Source organism: Rhincodon typus, chromosome 10, assembly GCF_021869965.1.
Source record: "Rhincodon typus isolate 14 chromosome 10, sRhiTyp1.1, whole genome shotgun sequence".
In the NCBI taxonomy this organism is placed as follows: domain Eukaryota; kingdom Metazoa; phylum Chordata; class Chondrichthyes; order Orectolobiformes; family Rhincodontidae; genus Rhincodon; species Rhincodon typus.
In genome coordinates, this window is record NC_063341.1 from 23,250,454 (window position 1) to 23,269,601 (window position 19,148).

Below are 19,148 nucleotides of genomic sequence, written 5' to 3' on the forward strand. Positions count from 1 at the left end.
GAGGTGTGTGAACAGGAAGGAGGTGAGTGGGCAGGAAGGAGGTGAGTGAGCAGGAAGGCTGATGGGAAGGAGGTGAGTGAGCAGGAAGGAGGTGAGTGAGCAGGAAGGCTGATGGGAAGGAGGTAGGCAGAAAGGAGGTTTATAGGAAGGCTGGGCGTGGGATCGGTGATTATTGGAAGATTCCTTTGCTCACTGATTTGCCGTAACTTAGATGAAAATGCTAAAGAGACCCTAGGAAAATTTGGATTTATGTGCTCACTTTCCTGTGTTTCTACAGCTCTTCATGGAAGTCATGGTCATTGGTCTGGAAAACTCCCATGAACATTTTAACATATAGAAAACACTGGCAGCCCTTTCAAAAGAAAGTAAAGGGTTGTCAGCGTGATCTTGAAGGATGGAAGTTCAGGGGAGGAGTTGTTGGGCCAGGGAAGGCTACATCTTTCTTTCTGGAGCCTAGAGATACACACCTGCTTTTCCTCACTTCACAAACATGCATTTCGCACTTACCAGACAATGCTCGAATGTTGTCTATCAGGAGAGCTGAGGGAGCTTGTCTCATTTAGATTCTGGGGAAAACTGCATCAGGCTCTTAATGACATAATTAGAAACTAACTTATACAAGCCTGCTTCAGAGTGCAGTCATATCCACCTGAAACGCCTTACAGCTTACCATTGTAAAGGACCACGACCGGAGATGGTAAGTCACCTGCTGGTTGTTCTGACGCATTGCCCCTACGCTGTTTCCACTCAGTGAACTGAACTAAATAAAACAGACTAACAAAGGAAAAGTATTGCATGGAACATACCAGAATTATTGTATGTCTGCCATCAAAACAGGGGCTGGAGAAGTCATCATACAGGTACGTGGTATCAAACCCTGGAAGCCCATTAAAATGATCTTCTGTCCAAACCCAGACATTGCCAAATGCATCATGAAAACCTGCCTCATTGGGTGGATACATAGTCACGGGCTGCAGAGGACATAAAGGAGAAGAATGTATGTTCAAAGCTAAAATGTGTTTTCTATTCTGACCACTACTACAGTAAAGTTATCAAGGCACTGGAAGTGGTGCAGAAAAGATCAACCAAATTGATATCTACTTCAAGCATCAATTGGCAATGAAGAGTTTAGAATTGATTACTCTGGGGAAAAGAAGGTTCAATGGACATATTATTCAAATAGCCTAGATTTTTAAAGGGTTAAGTAAATGACGACTGATAATATGCTCATTTTTGACAAAACATGTACACCAAGGTGTTGTACCTTTGGCTCAAGAGAGAAGCTACACAGATAGATTAAGCTTTACTACTTTGAACAGAGGGTATTAAAATGAGCCTCAAACCTGCCTTATGGTCATGTGCTTTGGTTCAGTTGAAGACAGCTAAGGCAGATACCTGTCACAGTGACAAATTGAGGGCAATTTATTCTGGGTTAGTGATTGGGGCTGCAGAATCCTTGCTTATTGCATTATTTCCAAGGGAAGTTGAATATCAACCACAAGTAAGTTAGGCACAAGAGATAACAAGGTGTAGAGCTGGATGAACACAGCAGGCCAAGCAGCATCAGAGGAGCAGAAAAGCTGAAATTTCGGGTCTAGACCCTTCTTCAGAAATGGGGGAGGGGAAGGGGGTTCTGAAATAAATAGGGAGAGAGGGGGAGGCAGATAGAAGATGGATAAAGGAGAAGGTAGGCGGAGAGGAGACAGATAGATCAAAGAGGCGGGGATGGAGCCTGTAAAGGTGAGTGTAGGTGGGGAGTTAGGGAGGGGATAGGTCGGTTCAGGGAGGACGGATAGGCCAAGGAGGCGGGATGAGGCTGGTAGGTAGGAGATGGGGATGGGGCTTGAGGTGGGAGGAGGGGATAGGTGGGAGGACAGGTTCAGGAGACGGGTATGAGCTGGGCAGGTTTTGGGATGCGGTAGGGGGAGGGGAGATTTTGAAGCTTGTGAAGTCCACATTGATACCGTTGGGCTGCAGGGTTCCTAAGCAAAATATGAGATGCTGTTCCTGCAACCTTCGGGGGGCATCGTTGTGGCACTGCAGGAGGCCCAGGATGGACATGACATTCAAGGATTGGGAGGGGTAGTTGAAATGGTTTGCGACTGGGAGGTGCAGTTGTTTGTTGCGAACCGAGCGTAGGTGTTCCACATAGCGGTCCCCAAGCCTCTGCTTGGTTTCCCCGATGTAGAGGAGGCCACAACGGGAACAGTGGATACAACATTAGCAGATGTGCAGGTGAACATCTGTTTGATGTGGAAGGTCTTCTTAGGGCCTGGGATGGGAATGAGGGAGAGGTGTAGGGGCAGGTGTAGCACTTCCTGCGGTTGCATGGAAAAGTGCCGGGTGTGGTGGGGCTGGAGGGGAATGTGGAGCGGACAAGGGAGTCACGGAGAGAGTGGTCCCTCCGGAAAGCAGATAAGGGTGGGGAGGGAAAAATGTCTTTGGTAGTGGGGTCACCCAACCTTAAGTTCACCTGGACCATCTCCAATACCTCTCGCTCCTTCCTGGACCTCTCTGTTTCCATCTCTGACAACCACCTGGAAACCGATATCTATTTCAAGCCCAGTGACTCCCACAGCTACATAGAATACACCTCCTCCCACCCACCTTCCTGCAAAAATGCCATCCCCTATTCCCAATTCCTTCGCCTCTGCCACATCTGCTCCCAGGGTGAGGCATTCCACTCCCGTACATCTCAGATGTCCTCGTTCTTCAAGGACCGCAACTTCCCCTCCACAGTGGTTGAAAACGCCCTCAACAGTGTCTCCCGCATTTCCTGCAACTCATCCCTCACACCCCCTCCCCGCAATAACAACCAAAACAGAATCCCCCTCGTCCTCACATACCACCCCACCAACCTCCGGATCCAACGCATCATCCTCCGACACTTCCGCCATCTGCAATCCGACCCCACCACCAAAGATTTGGCCTGCTGTGTTCAACCAGCTCTACAACTTGTTATCTCATATTCTCCAGCATCGGAGGTTCCTACTATCTCTGTAACTAACTTAGGCACAAGTATTTTGCCATCAATTCATCATCAGGACACTTTTCTGTTACTACTTTATGAAATAAGAACTTAAACAAAATCAGGAAGCAGAAAAGATTACTTGACCTCAAAAGACTGTTTCCGTTTTGATGATATTAATTCCACTTTTTCACCTGAAGTACTTACAAACAGACTAGTCAGCTAAACATAAAACTAATACGATTACTTTTAGAGAAACTTCATGAGTGAACTGACAACATGCTTGTCAGAAGAGAAATTATCCTAAAATTGGATTTGATTTCTTTGGGAAAAAAATGGTGCTATGGTGACAAACTTGAAGTTTGCAAAATTATGAAGTAAGTTATCAATGCTGATCCACGCACATTGATGAAAAATCTGTCATAAAGGACAGAAAACAAGAAGTAGTTTCAGTGTGTTGAATTTGCCTTTCTAAAGAATGATAAAATTGAAAAATATAAAAGTTGGAGATAAATTGAGGAGGCAGATAGGTCCTTTCCTTTATTTGTTTATGGGATGAGGGTGTCACCGGCTAGGCAGCATTTATTGTCCATCCCTAATTGCTCAGAGGACAGTTAAGAGTCAACCACATTGCTGTGGGTCTGGAGTCACATGTAGGCCAGACCAGGTGAGGATGGCAGTTTCCTTCCCTAAAGGACATTTGTGAACCAGATGGATTTTTACAGCAATTGACAATGGATTCACAGTCATCATTAGATTTTCAATTCCAGATATTTGTTAAATTCAAACCCACCATCTACCGTGGTGGGATTCAAACCCGGGTTCCCAGAACATTGTCTGGGTCTCTGGATTAACAGTTCAGTGATAATACCGCGAGGCCATTGCCTCCCCCAAGGTGGGGTTCTGTTCAACCAAACAGACTTTTATTGTCCACCAGATTTTAAAAATATATCATATATTGCATTCAGTTATGGTCGTTACATTACAGGAAGGATGTGGAGGTTTTGGAGAGATTGCAGAAGAGGTTTACCAGGATGCTGCCGAGATTAGAAGGTATAAGCTATAAAGACAGGCTAGAAAAACTCAGTTGTTGTCTATAGGCTGGTGGAGCCTGAAGGGAGACTTGATAGAAGTCTATAAAATTATGAGATACATAGACAGACAGTCAGAATCTTCTTCCCAGATTTGAAATGTCTAATACTAGGGGACATACAATTAAGGTGAGAGAGGGAAAGTTCCAAGGAGATGTGAGGAGCATGTTTTTACACAGAGAGTGGTAGGAGTCTGGAACGTGCTGCTAGAGGTGGTGCTGGAGGCAGATGCAATAGGAGCTTTTAAGGGACTTTTAGATAAGCATCTAAAGGATGGACCAATGGCAGGTAGGAGGGATTAGTTTAATTTAGCATCATGTTCAGCACAACATCGTGGGCCAAAGGGCCCGTTCCTGTGCTGTACTCTTCTCTGTTCTATATTATATAGTCTTACCATTGTTTTGTTTGCAGTGGCTGAATGATGGCAATAGTTGCCACAGTATAAAGCTAATAATGGAAAAGAGAATTAACACAGAAGAACTAAATCAAGTTTTGAAGGACTGATATTGAATGGTAAACTCAGGAACAGGACTGAGCAGCACTGATTAAGAGAAAAAGTTTGGAAATACAGAATAGATGCAGCACAATGGAAACCAGACAACAGATATAATTCAATCAAAAAATTCCCAGGGTGCAAAGCTTTGTACACCATAGCGAATTGAGATGAATAGAAGAGCAAACCACTGGAATGTAAGAAACTGTCCAGGAGAGTGAAATGGAAAATGGCCTGATTACAAAAAATAACACGCAGAACAAAGTGCTAATGTCTGTAAATATACTCCGTGTAAGCATTATGAACATGAAATAGTGAAGCTATGCTTTTTATTCACACATAGGATGCAGATGTCATTGGCTGGGCCAGCAGTTATTGTCCATCTCTCGTTGCTGTTGAACGTTCTCAAAGGTGACATGATATAAAGTGCTCAAATTAAATGAATTCTTGCTTGTGTTCACAGTAGAGACCATAAGCGGTCCCTTCAGTCACAGTTTCGGGTGAGCTTCAGGTGTGGGGAAGATGAAAATGACTCAGTACAAAGCCTGGCAACATTTTAAAGCTGATTTTTGAACCTTGTGTCTATCCATGTCACAATTTGAGACTTCGGGGTCGGGGAATTAGCAGAAATCCAAATATCCCATAAACTCTCTGATTTTTAACAAGTATATTGGTGAGATCCATTTTCCTTCGGTAGTGAGTGAAGCACATTCAACAGTTTAATTTAAGGTCACTAGCATGTTGCCATTTTTAATACATCCTAAATATGTTCTCAGCATCCCTAAGAGATATGGCACAAATTTAAATGGAATAAATATCACTTACCGTCGGAGATCCAAAAGCCATGTTGATGTTAATTTTCTTCTTTAAATCATCACAAAATATTGGATCAGAAGTAATGCTATCTCCCAAAGGCTTCAAGAAAAGCAAATTAGATTGGAATCAGGATGACAAGAATATATATTGAGTCAATATTCAGATGAACATGCAAATAAAAGTAACAAAGTAATGAGGCAGATATACAGGAACACAACCTTCCCCTCCAAACCACTCACCATCCTGACGTGGAAATACATCATTGTTCCTTCATTGTCACTAGATCAAAATCCTGGAATTTCCCCCTAATAGCATTGTGGGTCAATTCACTGCAGGGCGACACACAGTGGTTCAAGAAGGCAGCTCACCATCACCTTCTCAAAGGCAACTAGGGACGAGCAATAAATGCTGGCCAGCCAGCAACACCCATGTCCCACGAGTCAATAAAAAAAAGTATCAAAGAGAGGTCATTGGAATAATTTTAACATTGGGTGATAACAGAAAATAGACGACAGATCAGCTTTCTGTTATGACCTGTGTTCACAATCATCCAAAATTACAGTCATCCCGGTGACCCAATCCAATGTGATTCAGACTATCACGAGAGCTGTCCACAATGTGATATGGGTTATTATGTAAAGATAAAAGGTGATATTCAAGGAACTATATGGGCTATATTTAGACAATAACGATCACATTGCTAAGACACTGTCCAACATGAAACTGAGCCCATAGACTGAGAAAGACCCATGTTCAATTCCTGGAATGTTAGCTCATCTTAGCTGGGTCACTGAGAAGGGCATTAATGTGCTCAATATCCTCAGGGAAGGATGAAAAAGATAGATTGGTTCCCACTCTTGCACAAGGAAGACACTCCTGTTTTGTTTGATCGGTGAATGTAAATGTGGTTGGGCTTGTCAATGAGGCCTTTCTATGGTGACTACTGTTCAACACTGTGACCATAGTTAAACTTACGGACAAAACTTAAATGTCATCTTTGCTGGTATGAAGTAGTGAATGTATAAGATCCCTGTTGAGTATGTGAGATTTTGGAAAATACGTTGACATTTCTTGGCTTAGGAAGTCTTAAATCAGTGATCAGGACTGGCTGGTTATCAACTTTATATATTTTACTCGGTTTTCTTATAATCTGTCAAATAGAAACAAAATGTTCAGCACTGTTCAACCCACAGTCTGTTGTAAGCAATTTGATAGGCCTTGCTATTTCCAGGCTACTGCAGTATTTATCCATAATGGGGAGATACCGCCTCCCAAGATTCCTATTCCAGCTAACTAATCCTAGGTACCCAACTTACATTGTGTGTTGATATAGTTAGTAAATGCTGTCACTGGAATTGGAAAATTGCAGGACCCAGTGAAGTCAACCATCACCTCAAGTTTACTTCTGAAGGAGCATTGTGATTCTAAAACTGTGTTCCCTAGTTCTTCTCTCAATATCCTGTCAGCATCCATCCTCTTGGACTTGAGGGTGGAATATCCAGGGCAATGACCAGCATGGGGGGCATATTTCAATCAAAACCAGGACGCCAATGCATTTGTTCAGAATATATTGAAGGGATAAAAGCCTCGTTCATGAACAAACAAGCACTCTAGAGAGAAAAGCAGAGAGGAATGGCAGAATCCAAAGGACAGTCGTGAGTGAGTGAGTGAGTTGGTTGCTTGGGATGGAGGATGGATAGATAACCCAGCAGGTGCACTGGATCGGGAAATGGGCAAGAAAGGATGACAGGGCATTTGGATTTGGTGTTTGCAGGAGGCATCAGTTGGTGACTGAATGGATCTTACAGAGAATTCTAAGAAATGCCCAAAGTGTAGTTGCTGCTTTAACCAAGCAGCATTCATGTCCGGGATAAGAGCAGGTCAGTGAGAAGGCAGACAGTGGTGATGTCTGGATGGAATTAAAGATGCATAATGGACACAGTAGGAGAGATGTAAATGCTGCCCAATCACTGGAGGGTAGGAAAGGGGGAAATAATGCACTAAGAACTGAGGCCAAAAGAAATGGAGACAGACATAATGTAGAAGCTGCAATCAAACAGTGCACAGAAATAGTTACATAGAGAATTCTGATGATACAATCATACCAGAGATTAGAAGAGTCACACACTGGTTTTAAAAAAAAGGATTTTGTATCAAAAGATCACAAAGTGTTACACTTAGTACACTGGGTACTTGAGAACCACAATATAATGTTACCATGTCTGATTAACCAACTGTCAGTTCACAGCTGCAAAACTAAAGCAGTAAAACACACCACACAACAAGCTCCCAAATTCAACACACCTGGGCTGATGGACAATTCCCAGCGGAAAACGCTGTTGTGTCTTTATCAAGTGATTCAATCTTTGAAAACAGACATTATAAGCAAAAAATAGTAAAACATATGACTAACACGTGCTGGTCTGACTCGTGTTATTGGCCTTTTCTGACTTCGCCGATTGCAGAAGGAGGAACACTGGCAGATTATACCCTCGCACATCCCTGCTTCAGTCATAGCAGAACTGCGGGCAGCCGTGGTATCCCTTTACACTCTTGCTTTGATCAACTACACACAAACGGAGACAGAGTACTTGGGATATTCTGAATCTTTGTGACTCAACACAGTGTCATCTTTCCCTCCTGAGCTTTTAGAGGAACTCTGTAAGGACAACTTGAGTTCAGCACTTTTAACAATATGTTTGTAAAATCTCTATTTTTGCAAAATATACGATTAGAAGATATAAACCAAATTGAAACACATTATTGTATCACTGGCATGTGACATAGTTACAATGAAACTAACTCAAGGCTACTTTGCCTCTTCGCCCAAACACAAAAATATCATGAAGTTAATCCCCATTAGATATTTTCCCTTATTACAGAGGGAAGCCTGTAGGGAGCTGAATAGCCTAATGAGCTGAAGGTTGCACAGTACCAAAAGTTTGAAATGAAGATCTTTTTACACAGCATTTCCCCACGATGTTCCAGTGAGAAGAGTTCATGAAAATAAACGCATTTCTAAAACAGGCTGTACTCAACATCTAAAATGGGCTGGGCTGAATACCTGGCTGCCAGCACGCATTAGATAATGCTCAGCTTCTGTTGGGAGGCGGTGTCCGCTGCCTTTCCACGTACAAAATGCTTTTGCTTCATGATAGTTGACTTCCACTGGCCAGTCCAAGGGCATTGGGAGGATATCAAACATAGCTCTGTACCTGCAGGAATTAATACAGATTGAATCTCCCAGATTCTGACTTAATCTCCTTAACATCTTCTTCCCACAATTTCTTCCTTTCTCTTTTGAAAGCATTCATTCCTTAGAGAACTGGTACCTCATTCAAATAAATACTCTTGTGATAGTAATTAGTACTGGCAAATCTGGCTAATTCTCTTCTTCCTGACCCGAGAAACATTAAGGTCAATTCCTGCCATTTTAACTAGGGACAGATAAGGGGTCAGGCAACTTACTTAACAATTTAGGCTAAAATTTGTCCTTTTCTCTCAATCTCCTAAATCAACAAGGTAACTTTTCTAATCAGATGTACAGTCAACCTCTGAATGCTGTAATGATTGTGGGCATCAGTAAGGCCTCTGCCTGGGAACGCGTGGAGACAGACAGGGTGCACATCACACTTTCAGTGAAAACACTGGATTCTGGCCGGGACACAGTATCTCAATAATAACAACTGGCGGATTTTCCCAGGAGTGGAAATCTCACAAAGATTGAAGAGGGGCCTGGTTTCCGGTGGTTGTTAGGTTCCTGGCAGTGTAGAGTTACGGTCTGGGGGATTAAATGTTCTAGGGAATTGTAGGTTGGAGAGTGTAAGGCAAATATGGGGTCGGTTTAACAGTTACTCAGGGATTTGAATATGTATTTAATAGTGCAACTCTTCCTGAATTTTACTTAATTTCATCAGAACACCCTAAAGTTTCCCATTTAAAAGGATACTTCCAAATTTTAAAAAATTCTTTCATGGGATGAGGGCTTTGCCAGCTAGGCCAGCATTTAATACCTATCCCTAATTGCCCAGAGGGTAGTTAAGAGTCAACCACATTGTTGTGGGTCTGGAGCCACGTGTAGGCCAAACTAGGTAAGGATGGCAGTTTCCTTCTCTAAAGGGCATTAGTGAACCAAGTGAGTTCCAGGCAAAGAGGAATTGCCCATTGGAAAATTAAATTTCCTGGACAATTTTTTGGTGTGTGCTACGATGGAAATTCCTAACATTCTCCACACGCATTTCCCACAACTGCATGTCCAGCAGAAAATCCGGGCCAATAAATGGAAATACATCATAATGACCATATCCCAAGGAAGATCAGATTATTCTATTTATTGACCTCTGGTTGCACAACACAGATTCATCCAGGAGTTTTAGATACACCTGTACTCTTGCAGTTACCTGTACTCTGGCAATCTTTCCTCAACAGAGATGACCTCTTCAACACCATTCAAACACCATCCGTTCTGTTTGCCGCTCGGATGTTCTTCTGTGCAGTTCGCTTCTCTAGTGATTTTAGTGGCTTTATCTGGTTGACAATGAGAATAACTTGCAAGGGCTGCTCCACAGCCAGACTTGCATCCTATGCAAAGTTAAATGTTAAAATACTTAATTGCATGGTCCTTACATTTTACACCATAAAAGGAATCTTTCATATCCATCTTTTCCTGTTTTCCCCTCTTGAGGTTGCTAGTCTATTGAGTGACTGACACGGACAATTCTCTGTTACCTTAGTCAAGTGGGCATTTATTTTGAGAGTTTTGATTGTGAGAGCTGTCTGGCTTTTGCAATATGAGGGTGGTCACAGCTGAGAGAGATTCTGGGTTCCTCCAATATTTACATGTGCACATGTTCCAGAAGTGAGCCAACAGAGGGTAACCAAAGAGAATCCTGACTGCTCCGACTCTTTTGCATGGATCAGCTTTAATATGGCTTCCCAGTCCTTATCCTCTTTGTGCCATTCTTACCAAAGGCAGCTCGGTCAGCAAAAGCTAAGGATTAAAATTTGAAACCCCCGATCTTATGATTAGGAACCAGTAGCCTGATGCCGTCCCTGGCTCAGCTATTAGGAAACTGACTGAATTACAGCTTACTGAATCATGATGAGCAGCTTTAAATTATTTACCCTTGGAATAGACAGTGTTTGAAATAGCCCAATTGGCCACCAGCAAGTATCTGACTTTGTGGGTTGTTGGAATGTTTTGCCACAGAAAGTACTTGAAACAAAGACCCATTACATCTTTCAAAGGTTAAATTACAATAGTTAAGACATTTGGATAGGTACATGAATAGGAAAGGTTCAGAGGGCTATGGGCCAAATGCAGGTAAATGGAACTAATTTAGTTTGGGAACACGGTCAGCATGGATGAGTTGGACCGAAGGGTCTGTTTCCATGCTGTATGACTCTATGACTCTATAAATATTTAAAGGTGAGGAAAATGCAAGGTTATGGAGAGAGAACTAGGCAGTGGGATTTGTTTTGGATTGTTGTAGATACGAGCTGGCTGAAACAATGGCCTGGAATAACCATCTTTTTTCCTGTGGAACTAGGCTGTGCGTTAGGCAACTACCATCCAGGGGAAAGCCTGAGAAAATGTGAGCAGATGAGACAAAATAGACAGTGAATATCCACCAGTGCGGAATATAGTGCAGGAGGGTAATCACTTACTGATCATACAGAAATTCTAGAACTTAAAAGAAATATCTAACAATAATGCCATTGATGCTTCTGGTTGAAAAGTGCCCTTGAATCTTTCTGAATTTATATTCAGACGTGCTGTAGCCTAGTAACACAGGTGCAGGCTGCACATTGATGTAATGTTCCTCACCAAACACACACAGATAATATTTACATGCCTTGCTGATATTTTTATATTCAAAGTTGAATAACACAATGTAAATCAAAAGTAGTCTCATTTTCCTCACCCTCCTCATCTGCACTGCTGCCTCACAGCACCAGAGAACTGGATTTGATTCCATCCTCGGGCGACTGTCTGTGTGGAGTTTGCACATTCTCCCCGGGTCCGTGTGGGTTTCCTCCGAGTGCTCCGGTTTACTCACACCGTTCAAAGATGTGCAGGCTAGGTGGATTGGCCATGCCAAATTGCCCGTAGTGTTCAGGGATGTGTGGATTAGGTGGGTTATAGGGGGATGGGTCTGGCTGGGACGCTCTGAGGGTTGGTGTGGACTTGTTGGGCCGAAGGGCCTGTTTCCACACTGTTGGGGTTCTATGAACTACCTCAAGTATATTTTAAATAAGGCTTCTATCTCTCAGGTGATAAAAGAATATGAATATTGATTTGATAACTAACTAAACAATAGAGGCATTGGTGCAACTTCATACTCCTGACAGAGAGGCACATATTCAGTGTTATTATTTTATTGTTGTTAATCAGACTACAATACTGCAGCCTCCATCTTCACTCCATGCTCCGTCTCTGTGTGCATTCCCCACAATGAGGCTGGAATCATGGAATTTACCCTGACAATTCAACCTGCCCTCATAACATACTGGTGACCAGTTTACAGGTCAGCTGTATTTAATTTTTCAAATACTGCATCGCTGGTAATTTCACGCACTGTTGACTGTGGAACTAGGCAGATTTGATTCTTCCACTTTTTTTTTAAATGAGTTAATTGAACACTGAATACAGTTTTTTCTCAACACAGGAAATGCAAATTGATTTGGGAGAGAGATTTCAGAAATGAACCATTGATTCAGTCACCATGTGACAGTTGACAAAGGAAAACTATGTGGGAAATGTTGACATGATTTAAATTTATAAGTACTGACAGAATTGCGTGGCTGCGAATTGCGACTGCACAAAGTAAGGTTTCAAGGCAGAAAAATTGCACCCTGCATCAAATATATAATACACGTTTGGATGTATTCATTCAAAGAAGGTTATGCGTTAACTTTTGATATGATATGGCATTCAACTGCTTCACTGGGCAGGGAATTCCACAGGAATCTCTTCACCCAAAGGGTTGTAAATCTGTGGAATTCCCTGGACAGTGAAGCAGTTGAGGCTTCCTCGTTGAATGATTTTACGGCAAAGATAGATAGAGTTTTGAACAGCAGAGCAATTAAGGGTTATGGTGAGTAGGCGGGTAAGTGGAGCTGACTCCACGAAAAATCAACCGTGATCTTATTGAATGGCGGGGCAGGTTCAATGGGCCAGATGGCCTACTCCTGCTCCTAGTTCTTATGTTGTTATTTAATAACATCTTTTTCTCCTTCAGACTTTGACTGAGCTTTCTGCCATTTCTAGAACTTCCCTTTTGTATCAGGGGCTGTTTTGCTAACTTCCCCCAGGAGAATGACAGCAAGGTGTAACCTGCACCTATGATCCAAGGATACAAGACCATGAATTCAGGAATATTTAAAAGTACTTTCCAAACAAAAGTACTGTTAGAATTATCGTTGTACATTTCCTTGGGTAATTAAGACCAATGTACAATTTCTGGTCTTGGGATCTGCCTCTTGATGGTATTCAAGGGTTCAAAGAATGTATTGGATTATTGTGGGAAATGATTATTGAAAGAGAAACAAGTGGTTTATACCTTTCGTACAGACCCAGAATGTAGGATGATGCGCCTGACGGAACGTCCTCCACTCCCAGCCTTCTTTGGTCCAGTAAATTTTCTTTCCATATCCTCCAGCCTGCACAAACTTCAGATATTCCCCATTCGTTATTAGGTATTTGCTGGCTTCAAACTCTGGGACACTATGGGATTGCAATTCAAATCAGTTACAACAACAATAACTTATATTTTATATAGTACCTCTAACATAATATATAATGTCCTAAGATTAAAGAAAGAATTTGTATCTATATGGTGTCTCTAAAAATTTCCTCACAATGAACCTGCCATCAGTGGTGGATAAATTGTTGGAGGGGATTCTGAGGGACAGGATTTGCATGTTTTGGAAAGGCAAGGACTGATTAGGACAGTTAACACGGCTTTATGTGTGGGAAATCGTGTCTAACTAACTTGATTTTTTTTGAAGAGGTGACAAAGAAAATTAATGAAGGCAGAGCAGTAGACGTTGTCTATATGGACTTCAGCAAAGTGTTCAACAAGGTTCCGCATAGCAGTCTGGTTAGTAAAGTTAGATCACATGGGATCCAAGGGGTGCTATCCAATTGGATACAAAATTGGCTTGAAGGGAAGAGACAGAGGGTGGTAGTAGAGGGTTGCTTTTCGGATTGGAGCCCTGTGACCAGCGGTGTGCCACAAGGATCGGTGCTGGGCCCACTGCTTTTCGTCATTTATATAAATGATTTCAATGTGAATATAAGAGGTATGGTTAGTACATTTGCAGATGATGCCAAAATAGGTGGTGTAGTAGACAGTGAAGAAGATTGCCTCGGAGTCCAATGGGACCTTGACCAGATGAGCCATTGAGCCGAGGAGTGCCAAATGGAGTTTAATGCAGATAAATGTGAGGTGTTGCATTTTGGTAAGACAAACCGGGCAGGACTTATACAGTTAATGGTAGGGCCCTGGGGAGTATTGCTGAACAGAGACCTAGGGGTGCAAGTACATAGTTCCTTGAAAGTGGAGTTGCAAGTAGACAGGGTGGTGAAGAAGGCATTTGGTATGCTGGCCTTCTCTGGTGAGAACATTGATTATAGGAGTTGGGATGTCATGTTACACCTGTACAGGACATTGGTGAGACCACATTAAGAGTACTGCAAGCAATTCTGGTTACCCTTCTACAGGAAATATGTTGTTAAACTTGAGAGGGTGCAGAAAAGTTTTACGAGGAAGTTTCCAGGTCTGGAAAGTTGAAGTTATAGGGACAGGCTGAATAGACTGGGGCTTTCTTCCTTGGAGCATTGGTGACTGAGGGGTGGCTTCATAAAGGTTTATAAAATCATGAGGGGCGCAGCTGAATGGGTATATGAGTAGGAAGGTTTTAGAGGGATATGGGCCAAATGCTGACAAATAGGATTAGGTCAAATTGGGATGTCTGGTTGGCATGGAACGAAGGGTCTATTTCCACGCTGTACAACTCTATGGCTCTATTCCAAAAAAGCTTCACAGTCGACTAATTTGTTTTGAAGTGTAGCAATCCTTCTAAGATGTGAATGTGGTGCAGTTGGATTTTCAGAAAGCTTTTGATAAAGTTCCACATAAGAGTTTAGTGTGAGAAATCAAATAGAAGGTAGTTGCACACAGGTTTTGTGCAGCACCACAGATACCGAGAATCCTTACTCAGAGAATAGGAATAATCTCACAGAACTGGAGATCCAAGTGGCTAAGAAATGAGGATTTGAAGGAAATTAGGATTAGTAGGAAGATTATATTGTATAAGGTAATGGGGCTGAAAGGTGATAAATCACCAGAATCCGACAGTCTACATCCTTGAGTGTTGCAGGAGGTGGCTATAAAGAAAGCTGACACATTGGCGATTATCTTCCAAAATTCTTTCAACATAGTGAGCATTTTAAAATATGGTGGTCATTCATTCCTAAAGCTTCTCTTACAGAAAGATTATTAATTATCCCTATTCCTTTACATACTACTGGGTCTAAAATGGCGTGTCCTCTAGTTGGTTCCTCAAATGTATTGCTCTGGAAAACCATCCCTAACACACTCCAGAATCCTGCCCTCCAAGCTTTGATGCTCAATTGGTTTGCCCAGTCTCTATGCAGATTAAAGTCACCTATGATTACTGTGCTGTCCATGCTATGTGCTTCTCTGATCTGCTGATTTATCCCATACTCCGTAATGCCACTATTATTTGGTGGCTCATAAATAACTGCAACTACTGCTGGATGCCCATTGCAATTTCTTAGCTCCACTCGCAGGATTCAGGAACTTAGTTGTGTTCCCCAATTGCAGGGGCCATCGATTGCACTCATTCACACTGAGAGGGCCGGATCACAACACTGCACTGTTCATCGACACGGAGGGGTTCCTTTCCAATAAAGTCCAGGCAATCTGTGATCACTATTACCATTTGCTGAAGGTGTTGTGCCCATTGCCTTGGCAGCTGCCAGGCCTCCTACATCCTGCAGCACTCTACAAAGCTAGTTACTGGGACAAAAGCCACATACTACAACCATGAACGATGACTCCATTACAGAATATGGACTGCAGATTCAATGCTGCCCATGCCTGTTACCATGGCAATGGTGAAATAGAAAGTAGGGCTGCTGAAGATGCGGTTCTGCTGCTTGGCACGGTCTGGAAGGGCCCTGCAGTATAGTCTGGACAGCGTGTGTCACATCACCCTGGCCTGCTGTGCTCTGTATGATTGCAGCAGGGATTGAGGCGATGTGCTGAGGAACTGGGGAAATGGGAGCACTCTTCCAAGGAGGAGGGCAAGCACACTGGGGAGAGGGAAGCTGTCCTTGTTAATGACAGAGCTCAGTTGTTTTGGATACTACAAACCAGACAGAACTTCACTGACAACCAGTTCCATAAATGAGAGCTGGGTGCACAGACCACTGTGGACAGTAAAACAGTTATTGGCCATCACGCCAACAATTGGTTTGCATTGTTGAGGCAAAAGTCAGCCCCTATTGGTTTTGTTTGTGACTGCTTTATCTTTTGCTTTCTGTAAGTAAATGTTCATGTTTGGATTGCCTGTTTGCTTGCCTGTATGTGATGTTCCCCGACTGGACAATGACAAACTGTGGGTGTAATGGAGGTACTGGGGACAGGGTAGTGCTGACTTAGAGACAATGTTCAGACGGGATGCAGTTACAGACCGGTAAAGTGTGTGGTGTAGTGGTTAAGCAGCAACTTGAGTGAGAGAATGGGGTTGTACTTGTGAGAGAGTGTCAGCCATATTGTCTGTGCCACGATCTTGTTGGTGAGGGGCAACGCTGGATTGCCAACATTTATCAGGGAGCAGAGTGGCCTTTCAAGATGGTGTGGGTGCAAGGGATGCTGGTTTTGTGGAGAATATCCACTGAATGGTGAGTTATTCTGAGAAGGATAAGTGATAAGATGTGGCTGGAATCGGATGGGACAACACCATTGTTAAGGTAGTTAGTTAATACAGTGAGTTTAATAAGGTACAGTGAGAGAACTCATTAGACTTCACAATGAAAAACCTTCAAGAAACTCAATGCCATTCAGACTTAGCCAATAAAATGTATGATTCAGCCCCAGGGATTCATACGCACAGTTTTCACAGGGCAACTAGGAATGGGAAATGAATGAAGCTAGCGGTATCCACATTTAAAGAATACCTGGAACAATAAAATCCCACAGTCCTTCCAGAGATTTATTCAACACAACATTTGCACCTGGACTTTGTTTCCATTTACCAAAACCTCCATGTTGGATTGACTTTGTAATCTGCTCTCTCTCATTTACTTTAAGTCTGTGTTCTTTAGTTCGACACTCCAAGATATATAGCTGACTTTCTAGTGCATCTTTCAAATTATTTGCAAATTTCCTTCCTTCTATAAAGTTCAGTTTTTAGCTGAACTTTCTACATGAGCACTGGGGGCAATTTAAATATATAAAGGTGTTCTGCCCTTGTGAATAGGAATCTGTGTACATACACTGTTGTCATCTGTCCATATTCATTATCCCAGCCATAAGATGGGAAATTCCTTGGTTTTCCATAAGCAGCATGGGAAGTTGGGATTTTGATCAGAGGGTTGTCAAATGCTTCTAATCCTAAAGATAAAAAGTTGTAAATCAGAACTTTCATAATTGTGGCATGTACAGTTTTACTTTGCTCACTATGTCTTCCATTCCTCCTACATCGAAATAGTGACAACTGGAAAATGACACATTGTTTGAACTGGATCACAGAAATTAAGTTTTTATTTGAGCTCCTCAGTTTTCCCAATAAACCTTTTTGCCCAGTATTTAATTAGTCAGGGAGCAAGTGTTTCTCCAGGGCCAACTTGCCCAATTATTCGCCCCTCTCACCAACTCCCTCGCCACCTCCCACAAGGGGAAATGTGCCCCCTCTGTGTCGGGAGAGATTGAACTGATGCCCCATGCCTCTACCTTATGTTGTTAGTCTAATTTATTGTACAAAAGGGAACACTTCATATCGCAATCAGTGAATAGGCTACAATGTATCAAATTATATACTTGACTGACAAATTAGGAATCATCTTCTGGTGCTCTCTTGACATTGGACAATATCAATGAAAAAAAAAATCTTGCTTTGACCTGTGGTTCATGCTGAGTTATACAATCTCAAAGTGGGAATGATGGGATTTCATAACTGGTTCCTGGATAAAAAGGGGGAATTCGAGCCAGAAATAGCTGTTTTAGAACTGTCCATATTTGTCACAATCACTTCAAGTTGTAAAAACCATCTGCAATTCATTTTCCACGTCCTGCAAAGAACAATCCTTAATTGATCTTGAGAGAGTATCCTCCTGAATGAGTTGGGGATTAGGACCACAAGTTAAAGCGATTTAAACTGAAATAGTTCAATTGAATAGAGTTTTCATCAAACTCAAATCAGTAGAGATCTATTTATAATCAATTTCAATAAACTCATTGGTTTCTTGTCTTCAAGGAATCTTCTCCTAAGATGTGAAGAAATGACGTGGCAAGTCATGCCATGTTTTGATTTAGATCGTTTTAAGCTTTCTCCCTTCCTCTCTGGAAGAACAAACTCTTGCTCATCTGGCAAGGAACTTTAAAGATCAAGGAGCAGAAATGCCCTATAGATAGCAGGAAATATCTCAGTGAAGGCCTTATTTGAGATTGGGCCTTCAACAAGGAATTACTGGAGCATCTTGAGGTGTTGTTGCTTCTTCCCAGAGATCACTATGCCTTTCCCATGGTGGCCTAGGATCAGTGCCAATGCTGAAGACAAGAAGGAACGTTCAGTTGTTAAACTAGACCCTGGTCCAATCATCACTATCTGCATGTGTACTTGTGAAGGAGAATGTATAGGTATGTATTCCACCATTTCAGGAGCCTCTGTGCAAAAGCTTTCTGCTGTTTATTGTTCTGCAGATGTCTGGCATCCACACTCCCTTCGTCTCTTGAATGGCAGGAAAACAACAGCAGAATCATCTTGAGGCATATGGAGGGTTACCTGCAGGCTGGAGAGCCAGTGAGAGTCCCAGGCTGCCATTCCAGGGAAGTTTGATTGAACCACGTGCCTCAGGCAGTGGCAAGGAGACCTCCTTCCTCCTGGAATAAAGACCCCAGGGCGGACGTTATCCTCTGTGAGATCTGCCAGCCAATCAGAGGCCAGTCGCTCTTGGGACTCAGCAAGCCCCAGAGGTGGGTGCGATAATAGGCCTGTTGCCTCCCTCCTTTGTGGAAGAGCATACCCATCGAAATTCCTGGACAAAGGTAAAGGATGTGGGTTGTAGTTTCTCAGAGGGAGAATAGGAAGGGGGTTCAGATGGAAGGGCAGGGGGTTGGCTTCCAGCAGGCAACTCACGTTCAGTGGCCAATGAGGCTCTGATTACCTCTGTTCAAGGGACTCCCCTCCTCACTGCCTGAGGTAACAAGCTGCCCTCTGGGTGCCAGCAATCATGTCACTGCTTGACAACAGGCCTGGAGCTGGATTAATCCCAGCAGCAGGGGCTGATGACCGTGAATGGCCCTTAAATGGGCCTTAATTGGTGAGGGGACAGAAATGTCAACCATGGGCTGTTCTGCCTTGAGCATAATGCAGGTAGAGGGCAGTGGGATTTGGATATACTACCACCCTGCCTAATTGTGTGCCCTTCCTGCCTCCAAACTTGCCACTTCCAGGAACAGGGATTGTGCACCACAACCCAAAGCTTCATAATTTTATACACCATTTAATATAACAAAAACAGGCATAG

The 19,148-nt window shown here is 42.7% G+C and overlaps 1 protein-coding gene across 7 annotated transcripts in view; it reads right to left on the minus strand.

Moving 5' to 3' along the window:
- Positions 1-19,148, minus strand: part of LOC125484203 (ergothioneine biosynthesis protein 1-like) — a 57,607-nt gene that overhangs the window by 25,594 nt on the left and 12,865 nt on the right. For 6 of the 7 annotated variants that reach the window (XR_007263047.1, XR_007263045.1, XR_007263046.1 and 3 more), the window contains 6 exons: positions 16,896-17,013; positions 12,931-13,094; positions 9,769-9,949; positions 8,433-8,583; positions 5,378-5,467; positions 807-971 (listed from right to left, as the gene is read on the minus strand). Coding sequence is in view for 4 of the 7 variants with exons in the window: in XM_048601970.1 (XP_048457927.1) it covers positions 807-971; positions 5,378-5,467; positions 8,433-8,583; positions 9,769-9,949; positions 12,931-13,094; positions 16,896-17,013 (869 nt within the window). In the remaining 3 variants the exon portion in view is untranslated. The remainder of the gene's footprint in view (positions 1-806; positions 972-5,377; positions 5,468-8,432; positions 8,584-9,768; positions 9,950-12,930; positions 13,095-16,895; positions 17,014-19,148) is intronic. The other variant, XM_048601967.1, reaches the window with a different exon arrangement.